Below are 20,628 nucleotides of genomic sequence, written 5' to 3' on the forward strand. Positions count from 1 at the left end.
TTTGTTCCTTGGGAGCAGAGCCCAGCCCCTCCTGGCTCCATCCTCCTGTCAGGCACTTGTAGGGAGCCATCAGGTCCCCCCTGAGCCTTCTCTTCTCCATCTGAACCTCCCAGGTCCCTCAGCCGTTCCCCATCACCGCTGTGCTCCAGGCCCTGCACCAGCTCTGTTGCCCTTCTCTGGTCCCTCTCCAGCACCTCAATGTCTCTCTTGTAGTGAGGGGCCCAGAACTGAACACAGGGTTCGAGGTACAGCATCACCAGTGCCGAGTACAGGGGGACAATCACTGCCCTGTTCCTGCTGGCCATGCTATTTCTGATAGTTGAAGAAGAGTCAATAAGAGGCAATACTTCTCCCTTCCATTTGACATTCTGCACTACCCTGTTGTGTATAGTCCTACCACATTCAAAGACATCCCAGTCTGGGGGTACGGCAATGGGTACATTGCAGGGTCTGCCAGGCCAGCATCGCCTCGGCATCCTGGGTGCTGGGCTCTCACCGAAGCTGATGGGGCTTTTCTGGATTTTGCCCAGGTGGTTGGAACCCGTGGTCGGCTTGGGGCGACTGCACCAAGGACTGCGGCGGAGGCCTGCAGACCCGCATGCGCACCTGCAAGCCCCTTCCCAACGAAGGTCTTGTCTGCGAGGGAGTCCTGGAGGAAGGACGGCTGTGCAATAGGAAGGCATGCAATAGTAAGTGGAGGCATGTTCCCTTGCACGCGGGTTGCTCTTCCCAAGGAGGAGCTTTGGCCTCATCGCCATGAGTGATGAAGGATGCTCTGGAGGCATCGGCGATACTGCCAAAGGGCCGTGTTGGAGCATTAAGCCCAAGGGAGCATGAGACTTCGGCTGTGCATGGCCCCGCTCTTCCCTGCCTGTCTCGCGGTCACGCATGCACACATGCACGTGCTGATACACTTCTTGCACCTGCAGATACACACCTTTACCCTAAACAACAGGGGTTAATCTATAAGAATCTGTAAGTAGGCTTACATTGGGTATTCATATGCTGGTGATCGATCTGCCACCCATAGCAAAATATACACCCTTAAAGACATTTCTTTGACACTTGGAGCCTCTTTCCTGAATAAATATAGCATGCTGCTAAGAGAGATGCTAAACTCATTTCTTTTTAGCTTAGTTCACCTTCCCAGTCAAGAGCAGTGTTTCATTCTTTTACAAAATGAAGCTTACATGTTAAGGTGTGAGAAAAGAGAAAGATCTGGCCATTAGACAGACAAAACACAGGACCTGAGCAAGGCAAAGTCTTTAGAAGATGCTCCACTCCTTTCCTGCAATACAACCTCTTTCCAGGTCCTCTTCTCCACAGCCCAGAGGACATTATCAATGCTAGTCAGCAGTCAGATATTGATGGGTTGACTGAGTGAACCTCAGCACTTTCAACCTCAGTTCTTTGTATCAGCTGAGTTGAGAGAGGGATGAAGAGGTAAAAAACAACAGCAGAAGCTCAGCCCAGCAAATGCAAGTGAATGGCTGGTTATAATTATTCCCTTCTTTTTATTTCAAATTCATAGTAGAGGATGTTTAAATAACTCCTCCAACTAGACAAATAACTAGGGAAAGCTCAACTGTCTTCAAAGGCAGGGAAGTACCTCCTGATAAAGGGGAAGTTCAAACAGAGGGACATAACTATGTTCCTCTAAGGGCTAAAATGATTTCATGCATTTTTTACCACATCTATAAATTTAAATCATGTTGCAATTAGGCTTTTTTCTTTCTTTCTTTTTCTTTTTTTAATGAAACCTTCAAGTATATTAAATTTCATCTCCTTGACTCACAGTTGCTAATTTCCATCTGAGGTTCGCCCACACTAGAGATAAGTAATCTATGTCCCTATGCTTGCTGGTGACTTTGTAGTCATATTGCAGCTGTGGCTTTGGTCAGTGGGGGATACAGAGCAAGGACATGGAAGCTGAACCTGAAAGGAGGTCCAGCTGTGGGACTTGTGTCTGAATGGAGTTGGAGGAAGGGCTACACTGGTCATGGTGGACAATGTTATTAAGGAGAAGAAGGTGGAGATGGTGTTAGATGGTAGAAGAGGCTTTGCAAGTGTGGCCATTCTTTGAACATGGGGGCACATGGGACAACAGGTAAAATCCTGCTTAGGGTACCTCTCCTGTATTGGACAAAGATGGGAGAACCCAGCCCTCCAAACTCTCTTTGCATCACACCTTAAGTGCAGAATAACCGGATAGTAACGTAGGCTGCTCAATAAATGGTTTCAGTTATCTTCCTGTCCTCATTCCATTACATACCCAATCAACTCCTGTTCCAAATTGCATTGCAGTTTGTTCAGCTGCGCTTATTTGGGAAGAAAAGGATCTTTAGCTGTGGAAGGCCCTAGTTTGAAAAGAGAATACACCCACAGAGTGGGGCAGCGCAAACTGATTTATCCCTTTGATATATATAAGTTAATGCTGATTGATTTTCCCCAGAGCCTCTTTGCAGACAAACTGCTGGTCCCTGTTGTGACGCTTTCATGCTGACAAGCTAAAAAGCATTTGAGGGAAGATGTGAGCAATTTATCTATCAAGAAGACTTACCCATGCCCATCTGGAGGTCTGTGTCCAACCTCAAGATAAACGTGTATCTCCTCCTGTCTACCAAAGCTCTGTGTTTGGTTCTGAACTCGCTCCTCAGTTGCTTTTGCAGCCATGCCCAAGAGGAGTGCACTTTTGACCCAAGAAGGGCTTATAATGTTTTTTGCACATATCATTTCCTTCTCTTTACTCTGATCTGTACCAAAACCTGAGCGGATTTAAAAGTAGAATAGGAATCCTGTTTTAACTGTGCCGCTGTTATCCTCATATTGACTTTTGCTCATAGATTTGTTAGGGATGAATAGAAAGTTCATTCTTGCACATGAACTGTTATTTCCTCAAGTGTTCATTATAGACTGTGGTCAAATAGATGCAAATTCTTTTTTTTTTTTTTTTTTTTAATTAGGAAAAAGGAGAAAAGATGAACCAGACAGAAGAACATCTTTACCCTGAATTGGGCAGGATTTCAGTAGCTTGTAATAATACCTGACTAGCTCTCCAGGTATTGTGGAGCAGCAGACACCTTTGTTTTCTAATAGGAAACAAACAGGAAAATACATTCTTTTCCTTGACCAAAGGGCTAGCACTAATCTTGATAAAACAGTCAGCCAAAACAGGGACGAGCACCTTGTTATTTTCCTCTTTGCTGTGAGGGTGAATTTAAACGTGTACAAGGAAAATGATAGCACCACTGAGAAGTAAAATCAGCTGGCCAAGTTAAGTTAGAATAACACAGAAATCACCACCACCTTCAAAGCAAGGGTAAACCCATCCCTTCTCTTTAGCTTCTCTTTCCCTCCTTCGGCCAAAGTGCCTCATAAGCTGATGGGTGATTAACTTGAGTGTTTTAGCTGGATCTTTAGTAGCAGGGAGAGGTCTTGGACTGATACCACATCTGGGGCAGGTTCTCTATGGGAACATCTTTGGGAGCTGCCAAAATGAATTTTTGTGGAGGATTTGTGAGGGTTTCATTGGTTGTTTTATTTTGTCTGGCCATGGTAAATGTGTTAGAGGGATCCAACCTTTCTTGCCCCAAGGTGGGCCTTCTCCAGGTCTCAGTATGCAGCAGTGGGAATGGTGGTTCTCAGTGTTACCTCTGACAGCTTGGTCATTGAAATCTAGGTACAGCCACATGGTGGTTCCCAGAGATGAGTCCAAACATGCTGTCTGGAGGCCATAGTGTTGTTTGAAATCACTGCACAGAGACATCTGAATACTCCACAGATACCACTTGTATGTGGTCTTTATGTTTCCCACTCACTTGGGCCACCATTTCTGCTGCTTCATGTAATGCAGTGCCTTGCTTGATGATCTTCATCTGGCTAAATTTCCTCAGGGATATATACCCAAATCCAACGGCAGGTAAGTTATCTCCTTGGGCAAAACCCAAAGCTGTAAAACACTGAAGAAAAACTGTAATGAAGGCTCATCCCAAACTGGAAAGGAAACTGCCTGGTAACAGCAGCTTGGCTTAGGCAGAGCTTTTCTTCATGGCAGTTCTTCAGCTCAAGAGGCATATTCTGAAGGACAACATTCAGTGTTTGTTATAACTGAGTTTTCCTTGCTAGAGGCAAAGGACTCGGTGATATCCTCCTCTCCAGCACAGACAGGGGAGATTTCCTCCATCTGTTTGATTTGGCCATGGGCTTCTGTTTTATAGAGGAAGGGAAAAAAGCCAACTGGTGTGGTGGCAAGTGCTTACAGAGGAGCTTTCCAGACCCACCCTCTTTGGATGGATGAGGATACCCGCTGTTCTCCACTGGTCCCTCTTGGCTGTGTGGTATTAAAGATGTGGTTGCTCACAACCTGGCATGCAGAGGGTCCTCTAAGGGAGGCTGGATGGGTGATGTAGCAGGACAACATCCAGAACAGAGGGAGGATGTCATAGGTCTGACTGGGCAGTGCTGCAGGAATGCAAGAATAAAGATGCAGGCAGCCTGCATCTATTCCTGGGGAATGAAAATGAGCTGAGGAGCCAGCTGAAACCCTGCCATCCCATCTGGCATCAGCAAACCCATCACTGACACTTATGAATATGCAGATTGGGCAGATACGTCTCCCCTAGGCTGGGAAAGGGGAGGCCACGTCTTGTCATCAGTTGCAGAAGTGTGACACTGGAGCAGCCCTGTCAGTCCATGCTGGATTTCCATCAAGTGCGTTCAAGATCTAGCCCTTCAGCTGTGTAACTGCTAGTGGTGTGAAGAAACACGTGTTCCACATGACATTCAAAACATGAAACCTCAGTCTCTTCCTCTGCCGCCCCTGATTTTCATTAAAAATAGCCTTTTTGCTGCAAACCCCAAGCTGAAATATCCTGTAAGAGCGTCTCCATTCCTCACAGGCTAAAATACATTGCAAGCTGGAAGAACTTCTTGCATGTAGGACCTTGCTGCTGCTTGTAGAGACTTCACCCTGACACTCCTTTTAATAGTGGTGCAGACATTTCCTATCTGGGGGTCACTCATCTCACCCAGTGACATTTGCAGTAATCTCAGATGTTCAAAATGCTTTGGGCCACTTCCTTAGCTGGTGCAATTGCCATATATCCAGTGGCCTCCAAAATGACCCTCTCTACATCCATGAAGGTCTTGCTTTACAAGGATTGTTAGGATTCTGCTCTTAGTTTTACTCCTTTAGCATCTCCTAGATGCCTCAGAAACTCCATAGCCAACACCTTCTCCTTCAGTTTTACTGCACTGTATATATACACTGTATATATACACTCCATTTAGTCATCCCTTTCCCCTCTTTGCTCTGGTTCATCCTTTTGTTTCCGCCACTTCAGCTTGCCTGAATAATTTCCATGACCCTTTATTTACCATTTATTTTACCACCTCTGTTTAGGGGATGAGTATAGAGAGAAGAGTGGGCAGCTCTGGTGAGATATGCTTGGATGTTAAACCCTTGGCCCACAACACTGCGAAGTCTCTACATTTGTTTTCCCCCCCTTGGTTGTGCTGCAAGGTGCTGTCTGACACATTACATGTTCTCATTAGAAGTGTTGGTCATCTGCTTCCTCTTCCCACTGCTGCCAGAATTACAAGATTGTCCTGCCCATCCACATTTGAGGGATGTTCTTCCAAACCCTCACATGCTTGCTGTCACTTCAAACGTCTCTGTGCTCCCTCCAAGGGTATTATTCTTGTAGTCCTCATGGTAGCTCCTGCAAGTTACTGGGTATTTCAACAACGCGCCATCCTCACAGCATTGTCTGCAAATAAAGTCTAGTTCTTCCTTTGGTACTAGCACTACTCCTTTCCACTAACCCCAATGTAGGAAGTGAGCTGTTTAAATCCAACCAGTTCCCCACTGCCTTTATTGTGTAGTCTTCACCCCATACATTTCAGGTGCATAAACCCCAAAGCAAAGTATTGCCACTTTGCCATGTACGTAAAGGACCTGGGTTTTCCCTGCTTTACTCAGAACCATGGTTGATTTTTGCACATATTCAAGTCAAAGCCCAGATTAAGACTAAGCCATGCTCCGTGTTAAATGGAGACAGACACTCATCAGATCAACCCAGGTATGGGTCTGGAGACATTCTTTGCTGGGGGAGACTTGGACCAGGCTGAAACAGTCACATATTCAGCCACTAGACTTGCTTGCTGTTAATTAGGATGAGCAATAACAGCTAAGACTTCTCATATGCATCAAGGCACAAAGGAAATAATACTTCTCCTCCAAGGCTAGGATTGGTCATTAGGAGATGTCAGTACCATGGGGCCCAAATAACTGATGAGAGGAGGTTCAGGGTGCCAGGGTTGCATTTAAAGCTTTTATTTTGCTCTTTTATCTTTCCCTCTTTCTGTCCTGCCTCCTATTTCTCTGTCCATCCATCCATCCATCCATCCATCCATCCATGCTCACTGGCTAATTCTAGGATTGTGAGTCCTAGGTTTTCTTTGTCACTTGTCTTGCTCTGAGCAGCTGACAAAGCCCTTCAAGCTCCACATTTACCACTTTCTGCCCAGGCCTTGTTTCTCTTCACAGCCTAAACAGGTCTCTCGGAAGCCTATGAGATTTACTACAGATGAAGATTTGGTGTGTTCTTATGGCTTATATGCTTTCATGAAGAGGATTTAAATCAGAGCAGATGAAAGTGCATGAGTATAGCCAGCAACGGGTCATGGGAATGGAGCATATTGGGATTGGGCCCATATTTGGGAGCACATTTGTGTTGTATCCCAAATATGGGACTAATCTGACCTGTGAACTAAGCAAACTGAAGCCACTGGATATTAGAAAGCTAGTTAAAGGTTGGTCTTTATTTTAAATTGAAATGCTCCATGACTTAGTAGCTATTAAAGCACAGGATTTGGTCCCTTTCTAGTCCAATAAAGACCTAGACAAAAGGTATATGCAAATATCAGGGTGTTTGTAGTCCTAATTCTCTTGCTGATAGCAGGCAGGTGACTGCCCCATCCCACCCCCCTCCAGCCTGCAGCCTGCAACCAGCTGATGCCGGGATGGTTTGGAGTTGGCCTGACCAGTTCCTATACCCCTTAAGCAACAGTAATAGGAAATAATACAACTTCACTAACTCCATGGTCCTCTTCCGTGAACCAAGCTGCTGAATATAAAGTCTGGCTCCTGGCAGGGACTCTCTGAATCATTCCTCTCCCTCCTCTGCCTTTCCCTTTTTGGATGGCAATAAAGATTCCTGCCACCACACTGAAGCTTCATTAACCTTTATTAATTTTCTCAGGGTTCCGGGATCAAATTTGTCACCATTTCGTATCTTGGCATTTGGTACTTCTTGAAAAAAAGAAATGTTTGACAGTTTTACCTCCTTGGGGGAGAAAGATCCTCTGTCTGGAACTTGCTGTTTGGAAACAAAGTGGTTGCCAGATCACATATTATTTGGGCTCAACTCTGCTCTCTGCTAATCCACATGACCTGGTGGAGCTCTCTCCCGGTTTACAACAGGCAGTGCCGGTGGGTGGGATTTGGTTGTTATTGCTCGGTAGTTTACTAGGCAGGGCATGTGTCAGGGCTGAAACGTGCCCAATAACATGGAGAATGGGAATTTCAGTCTCCTTTGTAGCAAAGTCCAGGCTACGCCACATGGGATGCAAATGAAAAACTGGCAGAGCATGGGTTTGGTAGGAACATGGGTGCTAGCTGTCAGTTAGGAGTCAAATGCCTTTACGGTGGATGCATTATTTACCTTCCGGTCTCAACACCATGATCTTCAGTAGGAGATTTTCTGTTACAGAGCTTTGCTCTTCCACCTGAGTTGGAAGGTGCCCATCCATAGCTCTGTTGGTATAAAAGTCACTTTGTCGATAACAGACCTTCATCTCTCTTTGTTGCTGGTAGAAGGGTAGACTCTGTGAAGGAGACATTCTTTTGAGCTATTGAGCTATAGAGACATTCCTTTTCATGTGCTTCACATTTTCTGGTTACTCTACAGAGCATTGCTAAGTAGATGTTGGTTGCAAGGCAGAGTTTTCCACAAAAAAAATCCCGTTGATCATCACCATAGGCCTCAAAACATTGCTGAAGATGGTGGGATTCATTGTCAGCACATCTGAAAAGGCTAAATCCTCCTTAACAAGCACACCAGAGAGTACATACACCTTAGAAAAATCATTGCGACTGATTAAAGACCAGACATAAGGGATCATATTCTGCATGGTCCCAAGTCTCACTGAGAAACAAGGGGTTGAACTGCCATCCAGACCAAGTCTTGCAGGCTGACTTGGTGCTGAAGTCTCGAGGACTGCTGATGGTCAAGGGTGCTGGGGTTGGAAAGCCGGTGGTTGTGTCAACCGAACATTGCAGGTCGCTGTTGTTTTATACGTGTAACCTTTGTAGTGAAAGATCTTGCAGAGTGAACCAAGGTGTATTTACATGACCCATTACCTTGCCATAGCCAATGGACGCTATAATTCCAGAAGCCAATCGCTGAGGTCCACAGATAACAGAAAGCGAGAGGACACTGACGAACTGCAGCACTACGGGTACCCTGCACCTCAAATAGGTAAGCTCTGACCTACCACAACAGCCTATGGAGATGGCACACTGCCTGGTCACTGCACTTCCAGGCTGGGCTGGGCTGGCTGCATTGACTTGCTTTGCTGTTTCCATGACCCAGCTAACCAACTCTTTCCCCCCCAGGTTAGTGTGGGCTTGTCCAACAAGTCACACACTGAGCAAATGGTCATCACTCAGTTTGCTCCCATTAACCTACAGGGTTTTGTGTTGGTGCCATTAGCCAGAGAAGGCAAAAAAGGTTAGATGCAAAGCCCTACCAAGACCATGCATCTCACAGACTGCTTCTCATTGCCCTGCCTACTTCTAAGCCACTGCTTTGTCTGAACTATCTAAACAGCCATGGTTCATTAAGCCAAAACTGACCTTACTGTGGTACAGCCTCTTTGCTGATGCCCATGTCACACCTTCCTATTGACTGTAGGAAGGTTGTGATGGGGAGAGAGCAGGACTGCTTTCCTCTGTCGCTGGGTTTTTAAGTGCTGTGCAAGGACTTGTATCTGGTAGATTTCTGCGGAAGAACCTTCCACCCGTCTGCAATAGAAGGGGAGTAATGTGTAGTAATATCAGAGAATGTAATCTTGGAAGATGGGAATGAATTGGACCTAGTTCTATGCCAGGTCCAGTCTGGAGAGGTTTTGTGCTCTGTCTTTATTGCTGCCTTTCATAGCAGCAGCTTAACACATCATAGGTTTTGGGCAAAACAAGGTGCGCTGAACCTGACTACGAGTTAAGATCATTGCCCAGTTACCTTGCAAACACTTTGTGCTCTACAAAGGCTTCAGACAAGTGATTCAAAGCCCAAGAGCTGTGAAACAGATTATAAAGGGAGTGGGTAATGTTCTGTTGTGTATTTGCTTTGCACCATCCAACCAAGCAGGACTTCGCCAATGTGCAGCAGTGAACAGTCAGGAAGCTGTGTGGTGTGGAGGTTCCAGAGGTGATCAGGCATTGACCGGGGTTGTGGCTTTCAAGTTAAAGCGAGGGATGGCCTGAATTTCTTTGCTACCCTGCACTGAATCTGCTCCCTCAGGTGGAAGAAGACAAGATCGATGGTGGTCAGTAAAAGGCTGTAGGAGACGAGATAGAGGGCGTTTGCGCTGCCATAACCTGGTGAAGCTGAGCTCAATCTCTCCGTAGCACATGTCCACATGGGGAGGAAGAGAAGGGACTCTAAGGCAGGACCTGGGATGTCCCTTGTTATTCGTACTCTGCCTGGTCCCAGGTGCTTCCTGGTGCTTTGTTCCAGCCTTTAGCTCGGCCTTCAGGCTTATAACTTGGCATTTCTTTCTGTCATGCAGCTGGATACTGCATCTGGGCTCAGTGACACCTCTATTAACTCCCTGTCACCACAGCCACTCCTATAGCAAGGATGACTCTGTCTGTGGTACGCCTGAGTGCAGCATGGGCTGGGAAATGTGCATTGTCCTGCTGCAAGCTTGCCACCTTCCTGACACTGTCCCAGGAGCAGCAGCTGCAGCTGAGTGGTTCAAAGAAATCAGGATGCAGGAGATGTAAAGACCAGGCAGCGGGTACAGCCCAGGAAGGGATTTAGAGGAGTCTTTAGCTGGCGGTGTTAAAGCAAAGCACACATCTTCCTTAGCAATTAACACATTTTATAAGGGATAAGCCATTTCACATCTACCAATGACCTGGAAAAATATGAAATATGGAAAATGGCTGATGCCAGCCTTAAAGACTAGGGAGGAAGAGATGGCCCTGCCCAGTTGAATACTGGTGTGTAATCCTGCCAGCCCTCTACAGCCCTGGGTCCTGTTGGCCCACAGGCGCTGGCACAGTTGTGCTCTCAGCTGCGGTGCTGCTGGCTGCCCAGGTGTCTCTCCCAGCAATAGCATAAGAAAGAGATACAGCCCAGCAGGTCGCTGGCATGGGCACTCCTGGCTCAGCCTTCAGGCAGCTTCCAGGAGACCTGTGCCAGAAGCAGGATAAGAGTGAAGAAGTAGCTTGTGTTCAGTGAGACACCACATTGACAGACACCAGAAAGACAAGGGATCCTGCAGAGCGTTGACAGTCACGTGCTGCTCCATTAGTACCAAGGGAAGAAACATCACCAAGAAGCTGCGGGCACTGATGGGGACCCTGCAGACAGCTGAGCTCTCTGTACAGCCAGCTCGGTTACTCTCAGGGCTGGCCAAGAGCTGGAAAGGGTCCTGGATTGCAGTGCTACCTGCCCATGGAGTGATGCCCAGTGTGTAGCACCTTCCGGGGCATCTTCAGCTGCAGGAGAGGTGCTGCAGCTGGCTCTGTGGGAGCAGAAAGCTCTGCAAAGGGACATCTTCTCACCTGAAGTGAAGCCCTTGCCCTTAAGAACTCTTGTTAATCCCCAGGTTGGAGAGGGACTCTTCATGAGAGACTGGAGTGATGGGTTCAAACTGAAAGAGAGGAAGTTCAGGTTAGATGTAAGGAAGAAGTTCTTTACTGTGAGGGTTCTGAGGCTCTGGCACAGGGTGCCCAAAGAAGTGGTGAATGCTCCATCCCTGGCAGTGTTGAAGGCCAGGTTGGACAGAGCCTTGGGTGACATGGTCTAGTGTGAGGTGTCCTTGCCCATGGCAGGGGTTGGAACTGGATGATCTTACATTCCTTTCCAACCCAAACCATTCTATGACTCTAAGCTAGCCTGGAGCATCACAGGACTAATCAAATCCTGCAGACACATCTGTCTACAGGCATCAGCCATGATGAAAGGCAGTGAATGGCCTCTTGTCCTCTGTAGGGTGAAGAACAATTTGTGGGAGTGCATCTCTGGCAGCTCTAATTATAAGATAGTACTGAGCTATACTAGGCAGCTTTCCAACCCAACAAGCATGGTAGATTTCTTGCCCTTATATCATAAAACAGAGCCAGGATCCATTTCTCGGATAAATAATGGGAAGTTATTGCAGCCAGCATTTTGTATTTGCTGCAATCTGACCCACAGGGATGCAGAAATTCTTCTCATCCATAGTTTTTACGATGGCCAATATTCTGTTTCTCTTGGATGGAGAATGAGAGCTTGACCTGATGCCTGAGAGCATCTCAGAACTGGGTCTCGCAGGTTTAAAAATCAATTGAATTTCTTCAAGGTTTGAGACTAGACTGGATGCAGTGTCCCAGTAGGCTGAGATATATTCCTTAGTTCAAGATGACACCAAACCCAAAGGAGAACCAGCACTTGGAAAATCAACTTTTTGTGGATTTAAAAGCTGAGGTTGGTGCAATGTGAGAGATGATTATTAAGGAGATTTACCTCTAATCATAGATATTTCTATTGGAAAAGGGCAAGGGCCAATAATAATAGAGAAGAGGAAAGAGTCGGAAGAGGTGGAATTTGGTTCAAAGATGCCATTCGTTGATCAAGTGACACAGCAACTCTGGTCTGAATATAGAGATTGCAAAGGTCTGAGTAGGGAGGTGGTGAATGGCAGGGTCTCCAAGCCATGGGTTGCTGATGGAGGAGGCCACTGTGTCTCTGCAGGATTCCCTTGTCCCACTTCTGGCCTCTAAGAAAAGCTTTTGGGCACAAACTGGTAGCATTTAACCCTCAAAGAATGGCATCTCCTTGCCACTGAAGCACTTCATGCTGGGTGCAGTACTGCGGAGGTTGCTCTAGGTCAATGGGAGGTGTTCTCTGAGCAATGGAAAGGCATCATGTGTTCATACAGCATCCAAACAAGCTATGTGGCAGGAATGGCTGGGATCTGTGGGCCAAGGAGGGATCTTCTGGGGTCTGGGCCACTCTAGAAGGCAAATACTGAAATGATGGTACCAAAAAGGTCACTTGCTGGTGGTGAACTGAGATTATCACAGGACTGCCTGTCTGATAGAGCCTGTCGAGTTACTTATTGGAAAGGCAGCAAAATTACCATGGAAAGGCAAAACTCTGTATGCCAACAGATCTAATACTTGAGCACTAAGGCCTCAAAGCGTACGCCATCATCTCCTACACATCCCAGAGAAAGACCAATATTCCATGACATTTATTTAACTGGAACCAACTGTGTAGATCAATAAAACAAAATGCAAAAGCAAAGGGAAACAGTATTGAGCGATTTTGGCTTAATGAACAAAAGCAGTTACTTTTCATGATAATCATTACAATGGCATAGATGAGTAAAGAAAGGCTCATCCTTACCTCCTCCTTTTTCTAAGTCCAGCCACTAAGTGAAGGGATGAAAACCTGCTGATTTTACATCAAGGACAGATCTTCTTCTACGCCTTCCCCCTTCAACAGCCCTGTGCATACTGATTTACCAGCCTCCAATGAATGGGTATATTTGTAACTACCAACTGCCTGTATGACTGGAGATGTTCAAAGTAAATGTGCTGAAAAGCATGATACATGATACATAATAAATAACAGATAACTTCCAAAAATCCCGATGAGCAGATTGATGAGAGCCATGGGCACTTGAAATTCTTCATAGAATTCATTTGCACATAGTTTTCCCTTAAGAAACTAGTAAATAAATAAATATATTAGGCAGTACTGGGTAGTTTGATGGCCTCCAAGCCTTACAATCCCTATCATAGTAACTGTACCAACATTGACTTGTAAGTAGCTGGTTTATAACCCTCACTGCTCTACAAGCAGGCTGAGATCCCAAGCCATACCAGCCTACTGTCAGAGTCTCTTTCATGCTCTGTCTTGAAGCTGACCAGTCCAACACAGCATCTGCTGTCCAGCTTTATTTGGGAATGGGGTGGTTGTGTGGGAGAACAAATCCAGGTGCTGTGTGCAGCTCAGTCTGTGCCACGTTGTACAACCCCTGAAGTCTTGCTGCACCCAGTACTGTGATGCTTCTTATCTCAGCCATCCTTTTCCAAATGCATCTGGTTGGGATGTGACATGGTGCAGTCTGATGCTTTGCAAAACTTGTTAGTTAAAAGGGTATGCCCCTCTGTTATGCAGACTTAAAGATGTTTGTTTGTGCCATATGCCTGTGTACTATACATACCAAATGTTGTGTTCTTGGTTTGTCATGTGAAATTATAAGTAATCCATGAAAAAACTGAAAGCGCAAACAATGAAGAGCTGAGTTTAAAGGAACAGAGCAAAGTTTTGTTTTCATGTGGGGGAGAAAGGCATTTCCTCAAGGATAGAAAGTAGGAAAACTATGGAAAATTGTACTTTCCTTGTCCATGTCACAGTTCTGGTGGCTTATCTGGAGTCTGTGGCTGAAACACTCCTGACATGACCATCTGTCTGCAAGGATATTATTGACAAAGGGAATATGTCTCATTGATTCCCACTTCCATTTCTTGTTCAGTGAGATACTTTTAGTAGCCTTTTCAATACTGCCCATCAGGTAAGCAGTAGATAGGGATTCTATGATGACAACCTTTTTCTGTATTACAAGTTTAAAGCAGATCTTCTCCATAGGTGCAGGAGATGACAAGAGAAAACTCTGTGGGATTACTCCAACCAATGTCCTTCTCATACATCCTGTTTTGCCTGCTCCTCCTCTGCCAATACGCATTGGCAGGGGCTGTGAGAAGGCAGGGAAAGGAGCTGAATCCTTACAACAACTGTTCTGTTTATGGCTACATTTACTATATCTAATAACTGCTACTTAATTAGTACTATCTGTGAGTAGATGTTACATATCCCAGCTCACATGGTTCTGCAGTAGCTACAACCCCTTGTCATCACTGTTGGAGCCTTCCCTGCCCAGTGCCCTGATGCTTCCACGATGTCCTTCCCTGTTTCTCTGCCTGTGTGTTACACCTCTATGGAGTAAATGGGAGTAAATGGAGTAAAACCTTTTTATCCCATTGCCAGCCCTCACATTTTCTCACCAATGCCCTTGCACCCTTCTTGTCCCACCCCACGTGGGACACGTTGCAGAGCTTCACACCAGCAACTTGGGAAGTGTTACTTGGAAAGCATTGACCTGGAGATCCAGGTACAAAGGATGCCAACATCCTCACCTTCTTCTCCCACCCCAACAGGCGACCCTGCAGCTGAGGAGTGGTCCCCATGGAGCGTGTGTTCGACTACCTGCGGGGAGGGCTGGCAGACCAGGACCAGGTTCTGCGTGTCGTCTTCCTACAGCACTCAGTGCAGCGGCCCTCTCCGGGAGCAGAGACAGTGCAACAACTCCGCCGTGTGCCCAGGTGGGCTGAGCACTCCATGGATGGTGGTCAGGAGGGGAATGGAGATGCCCAAAGGATTGGCTGCCTGTGATATCTCCGCTGTGATATTGTCTTGGAGGGAGATGGTTTTGTTTCCTTTTCCTTCTTCTTTTACCCTAAAGGCTCATCCAGACCTTGAAAGACCTAGCACTATTAGATGGGCACTTGTTTTGTGTGGTATGGATGATCCTACAAGAAAGCTGGAGAGGGCATGTGATGACAGGATAAGGGGGAATGGCTTTAAGCTATAAAAGGGGAGATCTAGATTAGATATTCAGAAGAATTTCTTCACTATGAGGTGGTGAGGCACTGGATCATGTTGCCCAGAGAAGCTGTGGCTGCCCTATCCCTGGCAGTGTTAAAGGGGCTGGACAGGGCTTGGAGCAACCTCCTCTAGTGGAAGATGTCCATTCCAACCCAAACAATTCTATGATCCTATGGTCTTTAAGGTCCCTTCCAACCCAAATCATTCTATGATTTTTTCTATGATTTGATGCCATCTAAAGTCAATGAACACAGTATATCTGAAAGACATGTGCTCCTTGAGGTGTTTCCAAGCATGGGGCAGGCTGGAAAAGAGAAGCACCAATCAACACTTTAAGTCACTCAGATACCAACACTGGGCATATCATTGCAAAATCAGCTTGAAAAACTCTGGCTACTGGTATGATCATGAATGGAACCAGACGTCATCGCTGTTTCCATGCTCCCTCTTCGACAATTTTAATGGAAAAGTACAGTCTGGGGAGCCTGGAAAGAATTTCATGCTATTTAACTAGGTGTGTTATTCCTAACTGGCCACATCTTTATTTGGAGCTAAGCCTACAATGGTGAAACCACAAAGCTGTTTTTCCATGCTCTTTCCTGCATTTTCTCCTCTAGTCATCTCTTACCACACAAGGTGCCTGGAATTGATTGCAGCACATTAGATTTGAACACCCTTTCCTGAATCTGGTGGATCAGCCGCTATCAGAAACTGGTGAAGGACTGGAAAAGTTCCCTTTTGTGGGGTTTTTATCCCTGGAGCATTACTGACTTTGCATTAGCTTCTCCAGTAAAGCTGAAAGGGATCAAGTCCCTTAAGAGAGATCAGTACATTCTTCTAACATTTGGCCTCTAGAGATTACATTGGCAAGCCTTCCATAAATAACCTGACCAGATAAGATTAAATTGGATTGGAGAAGATGAGATTAATATAGATCAGAAGGCTTTAGCTGTCTAATTTAAGGAGGTGCCACTGATGGCCTGAGCACTACTAGAGTGTATTGCCCATCCCATTTTGTTCTTCCAAGTCTCCCTTGCTTTGCTGCTATGTGTCACTGACAGTAATTAGCAGCCAGACTACAGCTTTTCCGAGAGCTTAAATATGATGTAGCCTTGGACGATTTAATGAGAAAACATGTTGAGGGAAGGCTATAAGGGTAACAAGTGACAAAGTGATGGTGATGTTTCTTCCCTAGGAGTGGTGCTGGGATTTCTTTTTTTGTTCCTCTCTAGCTAATTGCATCTTTTGCTCAAAAAATGCCCTTTTCTCTTAGCTCAAAGATCTGAAAAGAAATAGGGTCAATTATAATTGCATGATGATTTATTTCAAATAGTCCAGAAAGTAACAGACATTCTGTGTCAATACCAAAGCATAAAAAAATTACAGTGTTCCTCTTGTATGTTTTGGGTTGGCTTATTCTTGTCCTTCCCACACTGCTTGCTCTGGGTGGAAAGATGCTGCTCTCTATGGACTCAAGCAGTTCTTCAAGCCTCCTTTGGGAAGGAAATCTCATTTCCTCTGCTTTGATTGCAGTGCACGGCACCTGGGACGAGTGGTCTCCATGGAGCTTGTGCTCTTCCACGTGTGGGAGAGGATACAGGGACCGGACCCGCACATGCAAACCCCCTCAGTTTGGTGGGAACCCCTGTGAGGGCCCAGAGAAGCAAACCAAGTTCTGCAACATCGCGCTTTGCCCAGGTAAGGCAGTTAGAGATTAGAGACCTTCCCTGCGGCAGGTCTCCCCACCTCCGAAGATGCCCGCACATGGCTCACGGAGAGGGCCTGTAGCTGTCTCAGCTGGATCACGACACAGTCTGCACTGTCGCAGGGAGAATCCTCTATAAGGACACATTGAAGGAGCAACCTAGAGATGCTTTCTGGGGTTATTCAGCTCAGTGCTGTTTTCAGTTCAGATTTGCCTTGTGTAACAACTTTCAGAGCACACATTATACGGGTTGGATCTGGACTAGCTCAGCTATCACTGCTATTTCCAAGCTCATCTTAAGCTTTCCGCTTGTTATCTCTGGTGAATGGTTTAAAGTTATTTTGCCTGACTGGGCTTGTTGTGCTGGAATTAATAGTTTCACTTGCTAGCAATACACATGCATTAATTCACTGTATATGCAAGATTTCTCTGTACCTGATCCTGCTTTGGATGATGAGACAGACCAATAGACTCCTGGGAGCTTGCTATGCATTAATTCACTATACATGCACATTTTCTCTATGCCTGATCCTGCTTTGGATGGTGAGACAGACTAAGAGACCCCTGAGAGCCTTCCATGCCATATTTTAATACTTTTAAGTGTTAAATGTTAAATATTAAACACTTAAAGTGCTTTTAAGTATTAAAAATGTTAAAATACGGCATGGGAGAACCTTTTCCCTACCAGTGGATTTCACTTCCAAATGCCTCTCCTTGAGTTTTGCTTTCAAACACCAGAAAGAAACCTCAAGATGAAATGGCTTTTATCCACCTGAAATCCATTTGTGTCCCTGTGGGTTCCTACTCCTGACCCAGCCTGGTTTTACCACAGAGTCTGCATGAATGTAACTCTGGGTGTCCTGGTGACCATCATCTGAACATGAGGGAGCTCCCCATCATTCCCTCCTTCTCTCAGGGTAAAGTCAACTGACATTTCTCCAGTCTAATGAGAATCATTATGAGACATTACTATGTCCACAGAGGAGGAGAGGGATTGTGGGAGTGATGGGAACTTTGTGAAAACATTAGTGAGAAGCTTCTTGCTATTTCCCACCCAGCTTTCACCTCAGATAACTCTCCTTGGGTTTCTGGCTGCTGTCCAGAAAGCTCTATTGGGAATAAGAACATCCCAGACACACCAAATTGTCTCTATCATAAAAAGACAAATTCAAGAAGTCAGACCTAACAGCGCTTGAGCAATGAAGCACATCCTGAGTTAACATTGATCCATAATTCATTTAAATACAAACAAAGATTTGGATACACCGCAACGAAGGAAACACCGTGATGGAAAAAAAACAAGCAGCCCAACTGCAAGACTTCTAATGAATGCCACAAAGACAATTCAGTGCCTTTGCTGTGCCAAATGAGGGTGACGTTGAGGGAACCATTGATGCGCAACAATGGGCCCTGCTCAGTGCTTGACACACCAGACACTCAGACTGCTTATTACTGCCCTGCTTCGAGGATTTATTACTACAAGTGATAAACCCGCTCTGCTGCAGGGACAGCAGAGCTTTTTTTCCTCCTGAGCAGCAGATAATGCAGGCTGAGCCTCAAGTCCTTTTTTAGAGAGAAAGGAAAGGGCAAAGACCATACCAGTCTCTGCATAGACTACACCAGCCAGACTCCAATGATAGACTCACACTGCAGTGGGACAAAGTCTTTGCTTTGGCCATGATGGAGACTCTTCAGCATCTTACCCAGAAGACATCTTTACATCAGTGCAAGCAGCTGGATGTGCAAAATTACCACCTCCATTTCTCCATTATTTCAAGCAGCTTTGAATTGACAGTCTATGAATAAATAATCTCAGCTCAAAGGAAATTACCTGTTCCCTATCCCCAACTGAATGATCAGATTATGGATGTAGCTCTCTTTCATTTCCCCATCTCAGTGCTCATGCTTGTGGTAAGCTGCCAATGACCGCTGCCAATGACCACAAGCAGGGCTTCGGTAAATTCAACTATTTTTTTTGGTAAACAACTCTTTTATTAAATGCAACATCTACTTTGTTAAATGCAACGAAGGGGAATGATAATGATGGGCAGATGCCATCAATCCACACTATTTTCAGTGAGAGAAAACATACTAATTTATACCTGGTAGGATCTCCTTTGTGAGGCTTTGGATCATTTCCAGGGGGGAATCACTTGTCAGTCACCACTTCTGGCATTTCCCCTCTTTAGGATTGACAGGCACTGATATGATGCCTTGAATTTATGCATGATGAAAACATTGAGCTTGGATTGTTAAAACCAAGCACCTTTTGCAAGTACCTTTATGCCTGCCTGATTTTTCACACTTTCAGAGCTCATCTGGGCCCCTCTGAGTTGCTTATATGGATCTATTTGATGGGTCTTGTTTACGTGCTTGCAAACAAAAAGCTGCTCTATTGCGATGAGGATCATTCAGAACTGTTTGAGTCCTTGCACATTACATAGGAGGCCAGGATGCATATATTTTACATGGGCTGACAAAGTCAAATAAAAAGAGCTGCAATCTACAGCAACGTGATTAGAGCCAGAATTCAGGCTTTTCAGGGATGGATTCAGGTTGTTTTCCTGAGTGAGAGCTGGCAGCTAATGAGAGCTAAACAGAGCATGATGACCACTGCTAATGAGAAAGAAGAGCTCCAGGAATAGCAGCCTGGGTGATGGATCTGTTGATCAGGGACCAATTAGGGTGTCGCTGTCACACTTGGGAATGCCTCTCGCTGTACCAGGCTAATAAGATATATTCATGTTTCTCTCCAGCCACGTCCCTGTGCCTGTCTTGTCCTTCCTTCCTCTATTTAATTATCAAAGGCACTGCTGTGTAGACATATCAAGCCTGTCAGTGTTAATTCAGCCGTGAGAAAAGTACATTGACCACACACGCACTGCTCGTAGCCGTCTGTTGGAGCACACCTTTGCTCCAAGCATTTCCCTGCTACCAGCGTGAATTCCTATGAATAACACTGTGATTCAAGTTTCTGCATGTGCCTTAATGAAAAACAGAGCATCTGAGCGCTTGTGAAAGTTCCCTCCCTGCAGTCTCAAGCACTGCTCTGGTGAAAAATGGGTTCCCTCAAAAAGTGCTGATTGCCTGAAATAGGAAATGTCATGGTAATGTATTGGTTCCTTCACAATTTTCAGTGCAAGCATGATCCATGCTCTCTATTTTGATGTTGTGTTGTGACTGGCAATATTATTAGTTCTGACTTTAAAGATGGAATGTATAATATCAATAATTTCAACTTTCACGTGCTTATGTAGAGTGTTGACATAAAAACTGAAGCATTATGGCACTTGCATCCTGATGGGCCATAACAAACCCCTCAGAGGTTGCAGAATGTCCTAACAAATGGCCATTGCCACTGTTGTCTGAATGTTTTCTTAGTGATCTTTGCCCTTTCTTGTGACTCTGATTTGTCCTCCCCTGCCTTGGTCCCGTGTAGGCAAAGGCCGGAGACATTTTCTTGCACGTTCCTCCTTCCAGAGGGAGCGATTTTCACATTCCGCTCTGTTTTCTCTCTTTGGGCCACTCAGTGGACGGCAACTGGAATGAATGGTCGAGCTGGAGCTCGTGCTCGGCCTCCTGCTCCAACGGTACCCAGCAGCGGACGAGGGAGTGCAATGGACCTTCCTATGGGGGAGCCGAATGCCAGGGACACTGGGTGGAAACCAGGGACTGCTTCCTACGCCAATGCCCAGGTCAGTGACCAACGACTTCTTTCTCTTGGCTCATCTTTCTCTGCAGTCCCAGGCAGGCTTTGTAGAATCTTTCTTTGGTGAAGAATTGCAGTTTTCACCAGTAACGCAATAAAAAAGGGGTTGTGGATCATACCAACGGACCATGCCAGTCAGAATCCATAGCTGAGAAATGCTCCAGGGGACCCCAGGGAGGTGAGTGATTACCCACAGGGGATGTGTCTTTCTAACCTTAGATATCAGTGTCCTGGGTTTAGCAGTAGCAGTAATCCTTCTCCTTCTT

At 45.7% G+C, this 20,628-nt stretch overlaps 1 protein-coding gene across 1 annotated transcript in view; it reads left to right on the forward strand.

Moving 5' to 3' along the window:
• The window catches only part of ADGRB1 (adhesion G protein-coupled receptor B1), a 210,591-nt gene that overhangs the window by 45,507 nt on the left and 144,456 nt on the right, over positions 1–20,628 (forward strand). Inside the window, exons 3-8 of the mRNA XM_065669051.1 lie at positions 531–689; positions 8,433–8,540; positions 14,501–14,665; positions 16,482–16,654; position 17,570; positions 20,184–20,348. Coding sequence (XP_065525123.1) covers positions 531–689; positions 8,433–8,540; positions 14,501–14,665; positions 16,482–16,654; position 17,570; positions 20,184–20,348 — 771 coding nt within the window. The remainder of the gene's footprint in view (positions 1–530; positions 690–8,432; positions 8,541–14,500; positions 14,666–16,481; positions 16,655–17,569; positions 17,571–20,183; positions 20,349–20,628) is intronic.

This window comes from Lathamus discolor, chromosome 2 (genome assembly GCF_037157495.1).
Source record: "Lathamus discolor isolate bLatDis1 chromosome 2, bLatDis1.hap1, whole genome shotgun sequence".
NCBI lineage: Eukaryota > Metazoa > Chordata > Aves > Psittaciformes > Psittacidae > Lathamus > Lathamus discolor.